A 21,870-nucleotide genomic window follows, 5' to 3' on the forward strand; every position below is an offset into this window, starting at 1 on the left:
TTTCCTCTTGTGAGATGATCTAGAACTAGGGGCACACAATGTAAAAATAGGGGTTACCATTTATGATATGAATGAGGTGAATTATTTTCTCAGGGTCTTTGGAACTCTCGTCCTAAAAGGATAGTGTAGGCTTTGAATATTTTTAAGGCATGCTTAATAAGCAAGGTGGTGAAATATTATTGTGGGTAGACGGAAATGCAAAGTTAAGGTTACAGTCAAATCAGCCATAATCTTACTGAATTGTGGAGTAGACTTGAGGACCCTAGTTCTGCTTCAAATTTATATGTTTGTATATTCATATGATTCTAAATAGAGTGCAGGAACAAAGTGAACTTGGAGTACAATTAGTTGGAAGTATTTTTGCAGGTTAATATTATCAAAAGAAAACCAAACTAAGCAGAATGGTCTATTTCTACAGAAATAGAACCAAAAAGCATATAGAATTAACATTAAAAAAGCAATATAATTAAAATTAAAAACCTTGTACAATTCTGGTAACAGTACTTCCTTTATATATATAGAAACATTGGATAGAATGCAAAAACTAATTACAAGAAAGGTAAAAGAAATGCAGGATACACTTAACAGAAAATAGAAATATAATCAACCTCTTTCCTATTGAAAAGAGAAGACTGAGGAGTGACCTCATAGAGGGCTTAAAAGCTCCTACATATTTTGACAGAGGAAGCAGAGAAAGTTTGGAGTTTAAAGTTGATTACTTATAATGACAAACACAGGCATTGTGTTGCACAATTAACCCACACACCCAACATCAGGGTGTCTGCTCTTTTGCATGATTATTGCACTAACCATAGAATCCTTTGGTTGTATACATCAGCAGAGCTCAATATCATAGAGTCATAGACAGAGTTATACAGCACGGAAACAGGCCCTTCGGTCCAAGTGGTCCATGCTGACCAAGATGCCCCATCCAAGCTAGACCCATTTGCCTGTGTTTGGCCTATAAACTTCTAAACCTTTCCAATCCATGTACCTGTCCTACTGTCTTTTAAAAGTTGTTATTGTACAAGCCTCAATCACTTCCTCTAGAAGTTCATTCCACATATGTACCATCCTTTGTGTAAAAAGTTGCCCCCTCAATCACTTCCTCTAGAAGTTCATTCCACATATGTACCATCCTTTGTGTAAAAAAGTTGCCTCTCAACTTCCTGTTAAATCTTTCCTCTCTCACCTTAAACCTATGCCCTCGAGTTCTAGATTCCCCAACCTTGGGAAAAAGACTGACTGCATTCACCCTATCTGTGCCCCTAGATAGGGTGAATATCATGAATGGTTAGCACCACTTAAAGTTATCCTTCACTACTTATATCCAGCCTGCAGCTCTTAGTGGTAACGAGCATTGTGGTTGCAGAACATTTTGACAATGGTTCCAGAATTCAATTTAACCGAAGAGAATGGGACTGCAGAGGAGAGACAATGGACTGCAGTGGAGAAAAAGAGAGCAGGAGAGATGTGATCTATTCACATGGGACCAGAAGACCCATCAGAAAATCCCTGCAAAGATATTAGGAACGGGTAGCTGTTTCCAGTGAGGACCCAGTAACCTAGATGTAGAGTTGGAATGTCTCACAGTCAAAATTAGTGAGTGAATATTCAAATGTCATTTCCCACTAACTGCTTGACATAAAACATCCCCATCACTCACCTAATGCAATCTCTATCAGTCTGGATTAATAACTAACATACATGGGTTTGCTTCACCTTCATAGACTTACACAAACCTCAAATGAATTTATATTTCACAACTTGTCCAGATCAATAAATCAATCAGTATCCTCTGAAAATTAGTCCTGTAACTTACTCACTATGTAACCATATGAGGTGTACTAGAGAAAGTACAGAGGAGATTTATGAGAATGTTGCTAGCTCTATGGAAGTTTAGTTATGAGGAAAGATTGGAAGCATCTAACCAAGTGGTATAAAATTATGAGAGGCCTATTTCCCTTAGCAGGCATGTCAATAGTTAGGAGGCATAGATTCAAGGTAATTGGTACAAGGATCAGAATTTAGCAATTTTTTTTCACTAAAGAGTGGTGAGGTTCTGGATGCATTCTGAAAATCCTCATAATTAAGATGTAGTCGAATGAACACTTCAAAGAAAAAAATCTACACAGCCATGGAACATTGATCTGATTAGCCCTTTATGAACAGGCATGCAGATGGTATACCATAAATTTCCATGATTCCACAATTATGAAGTGGTTACGGCCACAACTCACTCCTGCATATAATTCTGATCTCTTTCGCACTATTCCATTTGATTCTGTCCAGAACAATCTGATAGCTGGGCAAGAAGCATGCAAAAAAGCTCCAGCCCAAAGTGAAAAGAAACAACCTCATAATTCATAATTCAAACAGCTCTTCTTTCATCAAAAGCTTAAATAAACAACCACTGGGAAGCCTCTGTCTTTACAAAAAGTGATAAAGCACACAAGATAAAAAAGGTTCATTGTATTTGTTCAGTGATTCTGTATAAGATTATCAGGCATGCAAACACTTAAAGTGCCTATTAAGTCCCAGTGGAAAAATTAACCTCTTGTTGGAGTTCTGCTAGAACATTACAAGATTTGCTTCAAACATGATTGTTTTTGTTGTATTTTTGAACAGTACAGGAGAGAACCTTTGGTACCTGGATAATATGCTTTCCACAGTATACAACGGTATTATCAAAATGACACACACAACTTTCAAAGGACTACTTTTCAATATATATAAGTAACATGAGCTCAATATATCAGAAGTTCAGAATGAAACAATAACCTAGGTCATCTTATTGTGTGGGGTGGGTAATGCATTAAAAATTTTTGGGTACAATGAGATTGAAAGAATTTTTATTAATGACAGTGCAGGTTTCAGTAAAGTTTTTTTGAGAAAAACTTCGGGAATAAATGAATTATAGAATCATACAACAGCACAATTGTTGGAAATCTGAAAAAAAAACAGAAATTGCTAGAAATATTCAGCAAGCCAGACAGTATCAGTTATCAGATAAACAGTTAGCATTTCAGGTTGCTAACCTTTCAATCGAGATGAAGAAAGTTACAAATAAGATTAAGTTTTAAGTGCAGAGAAAGAGCTAGCAATGGGGTGGGGTGGGGAGTGGAGGGTATTGAGGAGAGATTGAAAGGGATGATAGGGTGGAAGGCAGGAGATATTAAATGAATAAAATGCTGGTAGTCCAAGGTGTAAGAAGATGGTAATTGGATAGGCCAGAAACACGAGGGAATTCTGAAAAGGGTGCATTCTGGAGAAAACTGAAATTACTAGAGGAGGATAGATTAACTATCGGGAGTCTGAAATAAACAGGCTGAATCTTTTTTTTTTATAATTTACTTATTATTTTAGGATGTGGGCATATTTAGCAAGGCCAGCACATATTGCCCATCTTACTTGCACTTAAGAAGCTGTGGTGAGTCAATGCTTTGAACCACTGCGGTCCTTCTGATGATAATACTCCCACATTGTTGTTGGGGAGGAGGTTCCAGGATTTAGACCAAGCAACAATGAAAGAGCAATAGATGGAGTCATAGGCATGGAAACAAGTCCTTTGGCCCACTGAGTCCAAACTGACCAGTATGCATCCATTTACAGCAACTCTACCTGCTCCTATAGCAATATATTTCTGTCAGGATGGTGTGTAACATGGAAGGGAACATGCAGATAGCTGCATTCCCATGTACCTGAGCAGTTTGTCCTACTTGGATTTGGGAGGTGATTTTCGAGTAGCCTAAGTAAGTAACTGAAGTATAATTTGTAGATGGAGCACACTACAGCCATTGAGAGCCAGTATGGAGGTAATGAATGCTTTGATTGGTGGATGGGGTACCAACCAAGTGAATCGCATTGTTCTGGATGATGTCCAACTTCCTGAGTGTTCTTGGACCTGCACTCATCCAGACAAATGTACTCTATAAGACTCCTGTTTTATGTCTAGCAGCTGGTGGAAAATCTTTGGAGTATCAGGATGTGAGTCACTGGTCACAGGATACCCAGCCTTCTGGTTCTGGTAGCCACACTATTTATGTGGAGTCCAATTGACTTTTGGGTCAATGGTGACACCAAGGTATTGATGGTTGGGAACTCAGTGCTTGAATGTCAAGAGTCGGACTGTCACTACATGGCACATTTGTGCAATGAATATTATTTGCCACATCAACCCATGCCAGAGTGTAGCTGCACACAGGCATATACTGCTTCACTTGCTGAAGAATTTTGAATGGAATTGAACATTTTGTAATCATTAATGAACATCCCCACTTCTGATCTTACAGAACATGGAACACAGAACAGTATAGCGCAAGAATCACAAGTCCTTCAGCCCATGATATTTGTGCCAACCAATATGCCAATTTAAAATAATCCCATCTGCCTGCACATGGTCCATATCCCTCCACTTCCTGCCTGTTCATGTGTCTATTCCATAGTGTCTAAGTGAAAACATTTCTTTTCAGCCCTTTTGTGAGTGGACAACACCTTTCTTTGGGACTATGCCCCATGCTTCTAAACACCCCAGTCAGGGAAATATCATCCTCACATCTATTCTGTCAAGCCCTGTCAGAGTTGTGTACACTTCAATGGAATTGCCTCTCAGTTTTCTAAATTCTGGAGGGTATAGGCAATCTGGTGAACCTCTGCTGTATTCTCTCTATTGTATCTTTCCTCAGATATGGAAAACAGACCTGCACACAATATTCCACATGTGGCCTCACCAGGGCACCATAAAATTGGACTAAGATGTTTCTCTTATTGTACTCAATTCCTCTCTGATAAAGGTCAACCTACAAGGATACAAACGTCCATTTGAACATCAACACCTTTCATTTCCTCACCATTTAAATAATACTCCACCTTTCTACTTTTTTTAACTAGACTAGATGACTTCACATTATTCCACGTTATATTCCATCTGCCATTCCCTTCCCATTCACTTACCCTGAAGCACCACTGTAGACACCTCACACCCTATACTGCCACCTAGTTTTGTGTTATCTGTAACCTTGGATTATTTATACTTGATCTCCTTACCAAAATCATTGGTTGAAACTGTGAACAGCTGGGTCTTTAGTACCTACCCCTGCAACACCCTGCTGGTCATAGCCTCGCAAGATGAAAATGACCCATTTATTTCTACTGTCTCTTTTCTGCTCATTAAGCAATCCTCAATCCATGTCAGTATATTCCTTCCAATACCATTTGCTCAAATCGTGTTTAATAACCTCATGTGTGGAGTTTTATTGAAAAACTTTTGAAAGTCAAAAACGTCACATCACCTGGTTCGTCTTTATCTGTTCTGATTGTTACAACCTCAAAAAATCCAAACAGATTTGTCAAACATGATTTCCCTTTCTTAAATCCATGTTGACTCTGCCCAGCCCTATTATTTTCCAAGTATCCTGTTACTACTTCCAAGAATAATAGGACATTTGGAAAGTCTACATCTGTACACAGCCCAAATTACTATTAGTATTTAAATTGCTAGCCATAGATAACATATCTAGAGAGAGGAAAGAACAGGCATCATTATATAAATGTATATATAATTCGGATTGTGCCCAAAAACCACTTTCAAAGTAGGGAAATCTGTTATGCTGATGACTCTGGGCAAGATTGTGCCTAACCTTTTGCACATTATTTGTGTTAACCCAAGAAATCAGTGTAAGCAGGTCTTTTTAATGGTGATAATGGTATGAAAATGATAGCACGCAGCTTCAGTGGGTGGGAGGTCCTGCAAGTGGAGTATATGATAGGGGAAATTCACAAGTGGCAATAGAAATGAGAGTAAGTCATATATATGCAGATTTCCTTTAAAAACAATGCAAATCACCATTCTTGAGCTATAGTTACACCTGAAATTTCCAGGAAATTAGTGTTCAATATTTATTTAATTTAATTGATTAAATTTAGGAATGTTTAAGTGTGAAACCAAACAAGGTCTTGGTGAAGTGATTTATGTGACACGATATAAAGTTGTTGATTTCTCACACTGTTTGTTATTTTCCCTTTGATCTGTTAATTTTATTTTGACTAGGTGGTGAAAACTGATTAATTTAGGATGACGATTTTGTACTTTTTGAACTTCCACTGGGATTTTTCATGTGTTACATACACAATCAGCAGCCAAAATTGCCTTTGAGATTTTTTAGTGAAGTTGTCTAGACATCTGCAAATATCCAATTTCTGTGAACAACCAAGAAAAACTTCACTTTTCTGTCAGCTGGTTTCATTTAAAGTATCTTAGAGTCAAAGGGCACAGCATGACCTCATCAAATTAGCCCCTACTGAGAGAGGTGTTTAACACAAGTAAAAGGAAGTAATCTGGAGGACATTAAATGCAAATGTGATTTCCATGTGCAAACTTCAAACGCGCCAAAACCCATAAATGGCTTCTGCACAAGGTGAACAAAGCAATCCTCGTGTTCTGCAAATCGATCCAAAATACTGAGTGCTTTCTATCCCCAAAGGTCTAGCAAAATTTGCATGCTAAATCATGAGCAGGTCAGAAATCTCAACAAATAAGGATGGAAAACAATTACAGAAGAATGTACATCTGTACAACTGCTTAAGATACAGTAATGTGGAATTCTAGATTGAACTTCAGGACGGTTAATTTAAATTCTACAGCACAGACTGCTATACTTGACTGAAACTTTGCTTTCAAACTTAAATTCTGAGATACAAATATTAAGAAACAATCCAGATTTACTCAAGTTTACTCTATTCCAATGTGGAAAGCAATGGAATCTTTTTTTCAGCAGGTCAATTTCTCTGTTTTAGTTTTATGATCATTTTTAAACATTCAAATTTTCTTTTGCTGGAGTCATGTTTTCTGATGACTGTAGTCATCTTATCTGAAAAGCTTTTCAATTAAATTAGTCTCTTTGAATTTTAGCACACAAATGCCTACTGCACTCATAAGAAATTCCTTTGTTCAATATTTTAATGGAGCCATTAACCTATTTAAAACAGGTTAAAATAGGTTAACACCTTGTTAAATAGCAGATGAAGAAATTTCATGTGAAGGCATTAAATATTTGTACACTAATATTTGAAGAGCCCAATCACAAGGCAATTGAACATTATTCTGAAAATTGATGATCTTAAAAGGAGTGGCATCATTTTAGTTTTTTGTGCTGGCAGGACAAATGACTTTTACTGTTACCAATATAAAAAAGTTAAGCCTAGAAAAGAAAACAAATCTCTATTTTTAAAAAAGAGATTGTACTGGATTGCTGTCAGATCCATTTTCTTGATGCATCAGTAACTGAGAAGGCTATGGTTTCACTTTTCTGCCCACCTGCAGTTTGACCCTATTTCCCAGGCTGTATGTCCTGTAGGGACCAATGTGATTGGCTTGCTAATGCATTCGTCAATGTAATTGACCTTTGATACAGCATAGAAGAAAATGGGAATGGCACTGAACAATTGCAATTATTTTAAAAGATACCCTCGCATGGGGCATAAAATATTTTAATTAAAAAATTATTGCATTCTATTCCATTTAAAAAGGGGCACACTTATGAGAGTAAAACACATTACAAGTACTGAAGATAAAAGTACTGAAGGTTCCTATACTACTTATTTTCTTATTAACAACAAAACTCCTCAAAATAAAATACCATAAGTGCTTGTGAAACTGTTCCTGCAGTTAATATTAATAACTGCAGGACTTCTAGAAACTCACCCCAGCTGAAAGCTTTCCATTTAAGCAATATTGTGTCTTTAATGAATATGATGGGATTAACAAAAAAGTAAAAACATGATCTCTTTGAGTCTGTTAATCTGAGTCGAATATTCCAGGTTGTAAAACTTAATTTTAGTTTTCAAAGAAGGGAATGGGATTAATTGGATAGCTCTTTCAGAGAACAGGCACATGCATGACAGGTTGAATTGTCTCCTTCCGTACTATACCATTCCATGATTCTTTGATCTCTGGTGTTATTTAAAAAAGTCTTTCAGAGATGTAGACTATACTCAACTAAAATGGTGTCAACGCTGGTGTGGTGGATACTCTTTGAATCCTTGCCTTCCCCAACTTTCAGACAGTGGCCCCTCCTGCTTAAGATGAAATCAACTTGGTATAACATTAAACATTACATAGATAGTAATTACAGTCTGTAATTACTGTTAATTTAAATATATTCTCTGCTAAGGCTACAGAGTTAGTATTAGGATGCAAACATTTCTAAATATGACTGTTCTACTGGTGTTTCACATGAAAGGAAAGGGGCACCTTGTAGATGTAAATCTCCTCTGCACCCTCTCTAAAGCTTTCACATCCTTCCTATAATGAGGTGACCAGAACTGAACACAATACTCTAAATGTGGTCTAACCAGAGTTTTATAGAGCTGCAACATTACCCCGTGGCTCTTGAACTCAATCCCCCGACTAATAAAGGCCAGCACCATACGCCTTCTTAACCACCCTATCAACGCACAGCAACTTTGAGGGATATGTGGACTTGGACCCCAAGATCCTACTGTTCCTCCACACTGCTCAGAATCATGCCATTAACCTTGTACTCTCCCTTCAAGTTCATTCTTCCAAAGTGCATCACTTCACACTTTTCCAGATTGAATTCCATCTGCCACTTCTCCACCCAACACTGCATCTTGTCTCTATCCTGTTGTAATCTATGAAAACCTTCTACACTACCCACAACACCTCCAACCTTCATGTCATCCGCAAACTTACTAACCCATCTCTCCACTTCCTCGTCCAAATCATTTATAAAAATCACAAAGAGCAAGGGTCCCACAATAGATCACCGACCTCCAGGCAGAATACTCTTCATCTACTACCACCCTCTGCTTCTGTGGGCAAAGCAATTCTGAATCCACGCAGCCAAGTCTCCATGGATCCCATGCTTCATGACTCTCTAGATGAGCCTACTACGGGGAACCTTGTCAAATGTCTTACTAAAGTTTATATACACCACATCCACCGCTCTACCTTCATCAATTTGATTTGTCACCTCCTCAAAAAACTCACAAAGCCATGATGACTATCCTTAATAAGACCATGCTTCTCCAAATGTTCGTAAATCCTGTCCCTAAGAATCCTCTCCAATAGTTTGCCTACCATTGACGTAAGACTCACTAGTCTATAATTTCCAAGATTATTTCTATTACTTTTCTTAAACAAGGGACCAACATTTGCCATCCTCCAATCCTCTCGCACCATTCCTGTTGCCAGGGAGGATGCAAATATCCTAAGAAATGAGTGAAGTGGACAAATGAATCTTTGGTAGAAAGTGAAGAGGTCCTAGAAATTGCTCCAAAGAAACAAAAACTATTATTTGTGGGTAGTATTTCCTTTATTCAATTCTATTTCTGGAAATATTTTTGTGACTAAAGTAATCAGTGTGTAGTTTTCACTGCTATTAATGACTTTAATAGTGAGTATTGGACAAATACACACACACACACACACACACACACATACACACACACACACACACACACACACACACACACAGATAATATACAAAACTTTGGAGATCAACAGTGATATTAGGTGATGACATTCCAATATAAGTTCTGAAATATTTAAGTATTTGAGGAAAGACAAAAATGCTTCTTTTATGAAAATACTTGGTGATAATCAAATGAGATATCTTTATCTTATTGTCTTATTGAGTGTATAGGGACAGGAGAATTGACAGATGAAAGTGTTGCAGAAGACATGGTGCAAGAGGGAGGGATTTAGATTCCTGGGACACTGGGACTGGTTCTGGGGAAGGTGGGATGTGTACAAATGGGCTGACTTACCAGGACCAATGTCCAACTGGGAAGTGTTTGGGGAGGATTTAAACTAAAATGGCAAGGGGATGGGAACATAAGTAGGATGACTAGACAGAGAAACAAGGACAGAAATTAAAGAAATAATAGTAGAAATAAAAAGCAGAAAGCAGGAAATCAACAGCAAGAGGCAAATTATGCTGCAGTACAAAAGAAAGGTAAGATAGCTAAAAATAGCAAAAATGCCAGCATAAAGCCTTTGTGTCATAATGTATAAAGCACTTGTAATAAGGTAAATGAACTAATGGCAGAAATGGCTGTGAATGGGTAAGATCTGATAACCACTGGAAAGACATAGGGGATCAAAGCTGGGAATGTAATATTCAGGGATATTTGACTTTTGGAAAGGGCAGATGAAAAGTAAAACGTGGTGGTATAGCACCATTACTGAGAAGAAATAAGCAGTTATGAGAATTGATCTAAGCTCAGAAGATGCTGTGTCCATTTGGGTGGAGGTTAAAGATAGCAAGTAAAAAAAGATACTGATAGGAGTAATGGGTAAAAATCAACAAATAGCGGGGGGGGGGGGGTGGGCGGGTTCTATAAAGCAGTGAAATTACGGGAGACTTTAATTTTCATATAGATTTGGTGAATCAAGTTGGAAAGGGTAGCTACGAGAACAAGTTCATGGAGTATATTGGAAATAGCTTCCTAGAGCCATTATGGAGCCAATCAGACAACAGGCTATCTTGGATCTGGTAATAGATAATGAGGCATGTTTAATACACAACTTCAGAGTAAAAGATCCACTAGGAAGTAGTGACATAATATAAAAGAATTTTGTATTCCGTTTGAGAAGAGGAAACAAGTCAGAAATATTAGTGTGTAGTTTAAATAAAGGAATTACAATGGCATGTTGACTTGGCTGAAAAAGTAACAAAAGAGACAATAGGTGAGTAGCAGTAGACAGTTAAGGAGGTAATTCATGCCTCCCAGCAAATAATTTATCCCAGTAGGGAGGAAGATTCTAAGGGGGGGATGATCACCAAACATGGCTAATGAAGTTAGTTAAAGAGAGCATTAAGTAGAAAGAAAAAAAATGTATAAAGAGGGAAAAGTTAGCTGTAGACTTGAAGACTGGGAAAATTAAAGGATGGTATAAAAAGATAATAAGCAGAGAGAAAATAATCCAGTGAGTAAAATAAAAATGGACAGTAAGAATTTCTTTTAAGTACATAAAAGAGGAGAGAAGTCCAAGTGAATATTAGCCCCTTAAAGAATGAGGTTGGGAAAAGAGATGTGGGGAAGGAGGGAATGACAGAGGAGTTAAACAGATATTTTGCATAAGTTTTTAAATGGTAGATTTTATCACAGACATCCCATTAATACTGAATAAGGGAGGAATTAAACACACCATCACCATCAATAGAGAATCAGTGAAAATCAGAAGATGCAGATGCTGGAAATGTAAAACCTGTCTGACCTGCTAAGTGGTTCCATTGTTTTCTGTTTTATATTTCTGCACAGGTTGTCAACGCCTCAGGTCCAAGGCCCTTCGTTAGAACTGGGACCTTTCCTCCTGAACCATGGCTTTCCCTCTATCTTAACCACATCTCATCTATTTCCCACATCTCTGCTCTCACCGACTCCAACCCCACCTCCTGGGCAGAATATTGCACAGAAAAAGCAGCATAATCAGACCTTAATTGCTACTTAAATGCCACCTTGAGTCATTTGGTCTCACCCTGTCAGAGATATTTTACCCATCCCTCCCCCACCTTCCTTGCTACTGAAAATCAACTTGTTTTCTCTCCACATCAGGCACGTCATCCTTCATCACTTCTGGTCGGTGCAACAGGATCCCATTACTAGCTACATCTTCTCCTCCCACCCCTTTCCACCTTCCACAGGGACCACTTTCTCCATGACTCCCTGGTCTGTTCATCCCTCCCCACCCATCCGTCCCTGACCCCCTGGTACTTTCCCCCGCAACCGCAGGTGGTGCCACGCTTGTTCCTACACTTCCTCCCTCACCACCATCCAGGGACTAAAACAGTCCTTCCAAGTGAGGCAGAGATTAATGTGCACCTCCTCCAACCACACTTACTGCATTTGGTGCTCCCAGTGTGGCCTTTTCTACATTGGTGAGACCAAGCACAGGCTACACGACTGGTTTGCAGAGCACCGGTGCTCTGTCCATAATGGCCATCTTGAGCTCCCAGTTGCATGCCATTTCAATTCCCCTTCCCATTCCCACATCAACCTGTCCATCTTCAGTCTTCTCCACTACCAAGATAAGGCTAAACACAAACTAGAAGAACAACCAGAATAATCCTTGCCTTCTGTGTTCCCCCCTCTCTTTCGTTCCAATCGATCTCTGGTCCTTCCATTTTTATTCCATTTCCCAGACCCCCTTCACGCATCTTTGTCCCCCTCCTCCTCCTCCTGGGTCCATCCACCTACTGCTTACACACTTCACCCACTGTATCCCCTCCCCCCATCTGGTTCCATCTGTCCTTCATCGCTCCCTTAATGGTTCCCATTGTCATCTTACTTACTTATCAGATTCCGGCAATTATGACCCTCCAGAATCTGTCTCGACCTTCACCCTCCCCTCCCCTCCCCTCCCCCCACTTGACTCCACCTGCCTTCTTTTTTTACCTTGTCTGCTTCCACCTACCACCCACCTGCTTCTGTCTCCCAACTCCACCCCCCCCCCCCCCCTCCTACATCTGGTTCCTTCTGTCCCTCCTCAGTCCACCTCTCAAAACTGCAAAGGGATTGGTATACATTAAACAGAAAACTGCAGGTAATAGGGAATGTTTATGGAATGCTAGCCCTTATTTCAAGGGATTGGAGTATAAAAGTAGGGAAGTCTCATGGGAGAGTCCAGAACCAGAAAATGTAGTGTCAGAACAAGGAAGCACCCGAAAAAGGCTGAGATGAGGAAGAATTTTGTCTCTAAGGGGGTTTGAGTTTGTAAATTCTTGCCATCGACAGCTGCGGGAATTAAGTCCTTGTATATATTTAAAGCTAAGACAGGTAAATGTCTAATCAGTACAGGAATCAAGGGTTATAGGGAAACAGCCAGAATGTGGACCTGAGCAATGTTGGATTAGCCATAATTCTACTGCAGGGTGGAGCTGGCTCAAAGGGCTGAACAGTCTATTCTAGTCTCTAATTCTTGTGGTCTTGTTATTGAACTTGTTACCTGGCTTTTAATTTGATTCAATTGATGGAATGAATATCTTCCCACTCTCATTTGCTTTTCTCTCCCTTGTTTCTTGTTTATTTGCTGATAAGATACCAAATTAAATCACACTTGCTCTTGTTAACATGGGAAGTGATGAAGTATGACAGTTGATGAGCTATATGGTGAACTGTATGATGGAAAAAAAACTGTAACTGAAAGCACAGACATTTATTACATATTTTTGCAAATAGCTTGTTCTTGCTCTAGTTCCACGTCAGCATCAATACAAATATTTCTGCACTGATTAATCCCATTGGGGTGCAGATGTAACACAATCAATGAATGGTGTTAAAAACAGAAAAGCTGCTAGATCACTTGGGAACTATTTCTGTGCAATTTATAAATTTTTAAAAAGTCGTTCTCTTCACTCAGTGTTTTTTTGCTTGTGCTGGTAATGAAGCAGCCTATTTCCAGTACTATTACATAGTCAGCCACTAGGAAGTGCACTGAGTTAATTCTCCCATCAGCTTCCACACTATTGTACTTTTTCTTATAACCTGTAAAGATGCAGAGCCAAGATTGGAAACTCACTCTGTAGATTTATTTTTGACTATACTATGCTGCAGCTAAGCATCTTTACATTCATTTGTCAATCCAAATATATAACGCTAAAGACTTCTGATACTATGCAAGTAAGGTCACAAAAGAAATTGAGAATATATTCTCATTCTATCTTCCTGTACAGTTCCAATCTCTTGGGGATCCCCTGGACTATGGTTTAAAACTGCCATGGATCACAGATGTCTCAGAGGCTTGATTTGCAAAACTATGCAGAGAGTTCTCTGCAATTATCCAATATTCCTGAATTCCTTGATCGAGAATTTATTCATATGACCCAACAAGTTTTGTCAACTGCATTCTCAAGAGTAATGATAATATGGTAACAGAAACTAAATACTAACTTCTATGATTTTTTTTATATTATTGTAGAACAAACTAGCAGAAGGAGATTTCTAAATGAGTTAATAAAACTAATTAGAATTCACATTAATTTGGCAAGAGTCCAGTGAAGCATTTTTGAAATCAAGGGAAAAATTTATTCTGCATAGTCCATAGTCTGCTATAGATATCATAACATCTAGATTGTTTGATGAAAATTCAATAAATTGAGTAGCAAACAGTAAGAAACAAAATGTATTCATAAATAAAGCCTACTTAGATTATAGAATGAACTAGACTCAACAGGTAATATGGTGGAACTATTACTAATTAGGGTAATAAACAGCAATAAAGTATATGTGTTTCTGGTGGTGGGGGGGGGGGAGAACTTGAAAGCTTCAACCACATAAATGCTTTTTAATAAACATTTAAGTCATGCCATGAAATCATGTATGTGGAGTATTTTACTTTCCTATCAGTTTATTTCAATACATATCCCTTGACTGGAGCTCACTGCTCCAATCCAAGAGCTTGGTTTGGTGGGTCCGCCGCAGAAGCAGGCAAGTCTGAGGTGTGGGATTGGGTGTACAAAAGGCAAGCCATGAGAGTGGCCAACAGGGTGATCAGAGATGCTGAGAATAGCCACAATGAAGGCAAGAGACTCCGGAAATTAGAGCAAGTCGGATGATCCAACCCATTGCAGAAAGGGCCTGATACTACAGAATCCACAATTTCTGCAATACTGCGATCAGAACCTTATTCTTAAAGTTCCAAAGTGGCTTTGGTAATTTTGCTACAAGTAAGACTTGGAGACAAGCATGAATGACAACAGGATACTGTTGGCTATGTGGAAAAGAGTCAAGGACAATTTGTTCTGCCACCAAGGATCATAGATTTTAATCACAGAGCATAAAACACAAGTGTGGAGTATAGTCCTTTCACCATCAAGAAGAATGGAATGTTCCTGACTGTTTAAGGATTGAAAGAAGGAATTTTCTTTGTTCAAGGGGCATTAAGGGCACTGTTCACCTCAGCACTAATGTCATCATATGCCCAGTTTGCATGATGGCTATTGAAAGAGCCTATCATGCGGCAAAAAGCAATTCATTATTTAAGAATAATGACTGAAACATATAAGATGATTAGCATCCAAAAGAAAAAAGAACGTTTAGATGAAGAAGCCCATTTACCCTCAACTAGCTCATGGAATTATAGAGTCATAGAATCATACAGCAAAGAAATAGGCCTTTTGGTTCACCATTTAGCCTTTATTCCATGCCTACTTCTGCTTCTGATTGCCATCTGTAATTTGATTGAAGGACAAATATTGATCAGGTCAATGGAATATCCCTCCAACTCTGCTTCAAAAACATTTCTTGAATCCCCCTGAGAAGGAATTTGGAACTTCTTTTTAATGTCTCATCCAAAAGGCTGCCCCTTCAACAATACAGCACTTCCATTCAAATGCCAGCCTGTATCTTTTCTTTTGTTTAAGTCTCCGGAATGGGACTTTTACCACAATCATTGGACTCAAAAGAATTGTCATCAACAAAGCCAATAGCCCAAGTGCAAGACATTAGTGCTGAGCAGCTTATACTTTCAAATATGAATCTATATAAATTAATTAAAATCTCCCTTTGTATACTTTATACTAAGTTGTGGATTCTGTATCAGAGTACAGGAAGGAGATAGAGAGCTTAGTGACATTGTGTCATCAAAATGTCAGCAAAACAAAAGAGCTGGTCATTGACTTCAGGAAAGGGGGCAGTGCACATGCTCCTGTTTACATCAATGGGGCTGAGGTCAAGAGGGTTGAAAACTTCAAGTTCCTGGGAGTGAACATCACCAATAGCCTGTCCTGGTCCAACTATGTAGATGTCACTGCCAAGAAAGCTCATCAGTGCCTCTGCTTCCTCAGGAGGCTAAAGAAATTTGGCATGTCCCCTTTGACCCTCACCAATTTTTATCAATGCACCATAGAAAGCATCCTATCCAGATTAATCATGTCTTGGTATGGCAACTATTCTACCCAGGACTGCAAGAAACTGCAGAGTTGTGGACACAGCTCAGTACATCACAGAAACCAGCCTCCCCTCCATCGACTTTATTTACACTTCTCACTGCCCCTGTAAAGCAGACAACATAATCAAAGACCCCACCTACCCAGGACATTCTCTCTTCTCTCCCTCCCATTGGGCAGATGATACAAAAGCCTGAAGGCTCAAGGACAGCTCCTATCCCGCTGATATAAGACTATTGAATGGTCCCCTAGTACGATAAGATGGACTCTTAACCTCACAATCTACCTTGTTATGGCCTTGCACCTTACTGTCTGCCTGCACTCCACTTTCTCTGTAACTGTAACACTTTACTCTGCATTGTGTTATTGTTTTCCCTTGTACTGCCTCAATGCACGGTTGTAATGAAATGATCTGTACGGATGGCATGCAAAACAAAGTTTTTCACTGTACCTTGGTACAAGTGACAAGAAAAAGCAATTTACCAATTTATATTTGATAAACCATTGTCATGTAGATTATTGACAAATCAGATGAATTGCACTCTCCTTTTGTGCAAGAGCCTACTTTTGTAGACTGCACTGTATTGGCCTAAGAGCTGCAGAATAACTTTATGTTATTTTGCACTATTGCTCTCTGATGTAATTTCCTCAATACTGCACTTGTCCCTAGAGCGTCAATTCCAACTGTGTCAATTATTCCAGTCATCCTAATCAATCATATTTGAAATATTAAAGCATACATATAATCGCAACAGATAATCGACTGATATTGTATATTTTGAATAAAAAACATTTAAATTACCAGCTTGAAGTATTGCACCTACCGAAGCCACACTTGGTTTCTTTATGATAGCAAAAGGCTTACTCTCATCATAAGGTTGCTTCATTTTCCACTCCATGTTAAAACAGGATTCCCTCCACACAGCAGGGGTCTCCTTACTAGTCTCCTTCTCAATTCTGAAAATTCCACTAATTCAGATACATTCAAGGATGTCTTGAATAAATTACTACGACTTAACCAAGAACCAGCTGAAAGCACAAGTCATTACTTGCCCATAAACAAGTAACTTCTTTGTGGTGAAATTCCCTGAGGACTGTTTTACATTTTCACACAGTAAGGTGTGATCTGCAGTATAGAATTAAGAACACCAACAAAATAGCAGCTGTTGTCGACATCCAAACTCGCAGTGCTTGTATCTTAAGGCTTCCAGATAAATACAATACATTATAACACAATTTAAGATCATTGTAACAAATATTCCAGTACTTCCATATTTGTTTTTATTTTCTCTCCACTGAGGTTTTTTTGTAAGACATCAGCTAGTTTCTGCTAAATTGAACGGAAAGCAACATGACTTTGGGGAATTGGCTAATACACTGAGGGAGGCAAAGTAAGACAGCAAGATATCTCATGGTACAGTCATATGACTCATAACAGCTGATTCAGACATGAACTTAAGTCTTAGAGTGGATCACCTGTGCACCTTCACAGACAATTTTCTGAGAAAGAGAGAAAGACCTTGCTTTTATACAGTATTTCTCTTGACAGCATAATATTCCAATACACTGTACAGCAGGCAGGTTACAATGGCATTCACAGCAAACAACTTGTGCAACAGAAGAAGTCATTCACATTAATGAGATAATGACCAGACACTAGAAGTATTCCCCAATCAAAAGTCCCCTGGGCATATACTGGATCTTTGATAGAACCATTCAATTTCTGACATTTCTTTGTTCTTTTTTAGCTCTGTGTTCTTATCCCTTCAAGCATTTGTCCAATTCTCTCTGAAATGTTACTATTATATATACTTCCACTACCTTTTTGGATAATGCATTCATTGTGTAGGTAATGTTTCCTTATATTACCTCTGGTTCTTTAGATAATCAGCTTCAATCTGTATACACTAGTTACTGACCCTACTGCCAACTTAAAAAACTTCTCCTTACTTATTCTATCAAAATAACTTTGGCCAGCTCCTTTACCACTGTTCTAAGGACAGAATCCCCAGCATCTTCAGCCTTTCCACATAATTGCAGTCCATCATCTCCAGTACCAATTTACTTGGTTTATTTTGGAGTAAATGCTGGAAATACTTGGTAGTTCAGACAGTATCTGTGAAGAGACTATGAGAGACATCGATCCAAAACATTAACTCTGTTTTCCTCTCCACAGATGCAGCCTAAAAAATTGAGTATCTCCAGGCTATTCTGTTTTATTTCAGATATCCGGTATCTGCAGTACTTTGCAACCATTATAAGATATCCCAGAATTGAACATGTTGTCCCAGCTGAGGCCTAACTAGTATTTTAAAACAATTTATAATAACTTCCCTGCTTTTGTCCTCTGTCCATGTATTAACAGATGAGTTTTCCCCTACGCGTTTAAAAAAAAAGATATTCTGCCAGCTTCAAGAGATTGGGATTCCAAAATTATTTGTTCCCTGCACTTTATTTTTTCAGAAGAGTGCTACCAAATGCTTTAAACCTCCTTAACAGACAATCAGAGCTTGGTGTACTATCTAATCCAAAAAACAGCACCGGAACAATGTACCAGTCCCTCGATACATAACTTAAACGTCCTCTGGTTCATAGACAAGACCTCTGAGCTAACCAAGAAAGAAAATGAGTGGAAAGGAAAATAAATAAACATAAATAACAATGGTGGTAAATGAGAAATGTTGCAGTTCAAAACTAATATCAATAGAAAATGTTTTCTGTCAGGTTTTATAATTTTTAAGTATTCCTTGAGCCCATGTCACAGTCCTTAAATGCAATACAAATACATACATGACTTGCCATTTAATCTGTTTCCAGCCTTCCTGCAATGAAACTTGGTAAGTGACTACTTGAAGACATGATGTGGAGATTAGGTTGACTTAAATGATACCCATTCCTCTCTGTCAGGAAAGCATTTCTCTTGGCAGTCATCTCAAAATCTGAAACATGCTATGTGGCCCAACAAACCAATTCACAACCAAACGAAGTTAAACTATTTCCAGTTTTTTAAAAAAATCTTATTTCAGAAATGTTCCTGGGTATGTTGAAACTAATAAAAGAAGAAAAATACATGGCAGTATTTTGGATTACCCAAGTACAATTTGGAATCTATTAAAAATTAGAAGAATTAAATTGACATGAAATTCAAGGAATAGTTTTACTTTACAACATAATGGAGTTCTTCCTTTGCCATTGTCAGTATACTTTTAAGCCATGATTAGTTGGTAACCCAGGTCTACTTTATTGAAAAAATTTCTTCATTGTACTATTCAAATTCTCGAAAGATTAAGTTTATGATATTGGTAAGATAATATACTGTTCACTGAATAGTGTGGCAGCAAATATTTTTACAGAGCTTTTAGCCAATTTAACAATAGAAGTTATAAAATGGACAAACCTCACAATTATGTCCGTTTTCTTTTTTATGTCCAATGTCTAATTTCTTAACTAACAAGATGAGAATCTTAAATAGTTTGGAAAGTTCAAGATGGTGTGAGGACAATGCAATTAAAAGTTTCTCTGCCTGGTAACCCCTTTAACCCTGTTTGGATCAGTCCTTGTCAATTGGTATTGGCTTTCTTTTGAGAGATATACGTGTTGTTCCACATGATTAGTGTTAATCTAAGATTCATGTGTGGGTTCAAAGTGACTGATGGAAAGCTTCTTCTCTATAATATCCTAGGGGAGGGTACAATCATCTTCCCACTGATGATTTGGTTACCTAATGCCTTATAGTCAACCATGGAAAGATATGTAAGAAAGTAGCAAAGAAGGAATGAGGTTGGAATTGGTTCAGAACTTGCATCATTACTTTCCTGTCTGTCTAGTGTAGAGGGTCATGCAACACCTCTCATGTTGGATGGGAAGGGGGAGCAGACAGCTTTGAGCTTGTGATATTTTCACTTGATCACTGGTGGAGGAAAAGACAGCATTGTACAGTTGATTAATAAATCCGATCTAAATAATTTCAACTATGCTCAGGAGCCTCAAACAGAATCAATGCCAATTTATTTTGCATACCACAATTTTGAGTTTGGAGTTCAGCTTCAGTGAACTTGGCTTTCAAATGGAAACTGAAATCCAAAATAAACCAAATACATATTTCTATCTGTTTTTTTGAACAGTGTATTAATCTGCTTTCATAATTTGAGTCTGCAAGTCTGGGCAAATAACTGTCATATTTATTAACCTGCACACCACTGTTTCTTGTCACTCTACCTGATTCAGAGTCTTCTCCCGTTCATTCAGCTGTTGTTGCAAGCTTTCTTTATGTTGATTTACGAGGGCCAATTCTGTTGCAATTTCTGCCATTGACTGCTGAAATATCTCTTGTTTTTCTGCAAACTGAAGACGTAGTAGTTAACATCAGCAAACAGGGTTCAAAAAAAATGTTGAAATACTACAGGTACTATGCTCTTCTAACCCTTCTGCTTAATTTACTAATGCAAATGTCCTCACATATTAAGGTTAAACATAGGCATTTCTAACTAGCTGTTACTTTCCCTGAGATTAAAGAAAGTACACTTGCCAGGCTATACTCCCTTAAATTAACACATCTGTCCCAAATTTGCAACACTTCACTGGTTACATGATTTAGCCTCATGATCCATGGTTCTTATTTAGAAATTGAATATAAATTTATTACTATAATAGTATTTATATTGGCTCAATTAATCACTATGAGTGCTATTTGAGTTCAGTTTTAAGAATATTTTCACAAATTAGTTGTAGACCTCCCAAATCCACAAATTCTGGTTTCAGAAAGTTAGAACTACACTCTAGAGATTATTTTTAACAAGGGACATATTTATATAGAGAGAACACAACGTATTAAAACATTGGTGAAAGGGAATTAAAACAACCAAATCCTCCTCCTGTTGTACAGCTCTATACCAGGTAAGAACCTGTACAAACTGGTACTGTCAAATCAACACAGCATTGTAAAGGGATACATCTCATACTTCTAAAAAGTGCCCCTCAAGGTTAAACATAAAAATATCAAACTGCTTACTTCTTTGTTTATAGTTTGCATTTCAAGTTCCTCATCACAATAAGCTGGATCAGTTCTGTTACTCTGGAACTTTCTGGAAGCCAGCCAAGTCTTATGACTTTCCAAGTGTAAATCAAAATCTGTGGAAAAACACCAATTAAAAATATCAGATTATTATTGGTATGATGAACGAACTCAAAATAACTTGGAATAATGTCAATTTATTTGGTGAAAGGGAAGGCCATTTTTTGGAATGCATCCAGATCCAGTTCAGAGTTCGGTATAATTCTAGTCCCACAAGAAAAGAAGCATTGATTAATGTGAAGTAACTGCAATGAAGGAAGGAGACAATTGAGAAATTGTAACAAGAACAGAGTTTCTCTGTAAGAATGCACTTTTTTCATGGACCTAGAAGGTGAGACTTTGAGCCAATGTTTTATTACATTATAAATTGATGATCATGATTGTACAATTGGGGAAGATGATAATTAAGGTTCTAGAAATTTTCAAATGGAAAACATGTTAAAAGTCAACAGGTAAGCAATTGGATTCATCATCTACCAACCAGCAAGCACTCAGCTAGAAATTCTGCTAGTTTCCTGCCACACAGAAAAATGCTCAGTGATAAGTTGGGTGCAGGGATTCCCTAAACTGGACCTCAAAGGGGACCCAATATTGCAATGGAGACTGACATTGCTGATGAGATGAGGCTCACCAACTGCTACAGGCATCGATTTAAGCTCCATTGTACAAATGAGACAAATTGGACTACCAAAGAACTAATAAAATTATTTACCAAATCAATACAGATCTTCCCTATTGTTTGAAGGCTGATTAGACCACTGTATTGGTGGGGTTCCTGAGAAAGCAATACTCAACTTTGACATATACCTCAGTTTTTGGTCAGCATGGTCATATGGATGATGGACACATGTCAAAAAAGTTTCCAATCATAAAAATGTTCCCTGA

At 38.0% G+C, this 21,870-nt stretch overlaps 1 protein-coding gene across 1 annotated transcript in view; it reads right to left on the bottom strand.

The window, feature by feature from the left end:
• Positions 1-21,647, bottom strand: part of LOC127576899 (uncharacterized) — a 69,472-nt gene extending 47,825 nt beyond the window's left edge. Inside the window, exons 1-3 of the mRNA XM_052027721.1 lie at positions 21,617-21,647; positions 20,923-21,041; positions 20,130-20,255 (exon numbers count right to left, since the gene is read on the bottom strand). Of these exons, the coding sequence (XP_051883681.1) occupies positions 20,130-20,255; positions 20,923-21,041; positions 21,617-21,647 (276 nt within the window). The remainder of the gene's footprint in view (positions 1-20,129; positions 20,256-20,922; positions 21,042-21,616) is intronic.
• Positions 21,648-21,870: the final 223 nt, after the last annotated feature.

The sequence above is a fragment of the Pristis pectinata genome, chromosome 12 (assembly GCF_009764475.1).
Source record: "Pristis pectinata isolate sPriPec2 chromosome 12, sPriPec2.1.pri, whole genome shotgun sequence".
Lineage (NCBI taxonomy): Eukaryota > Metazoa > Chordata > Chondrichthyes > Rhinopristiformes > Pristidae > Pristis > Pristis pectinata.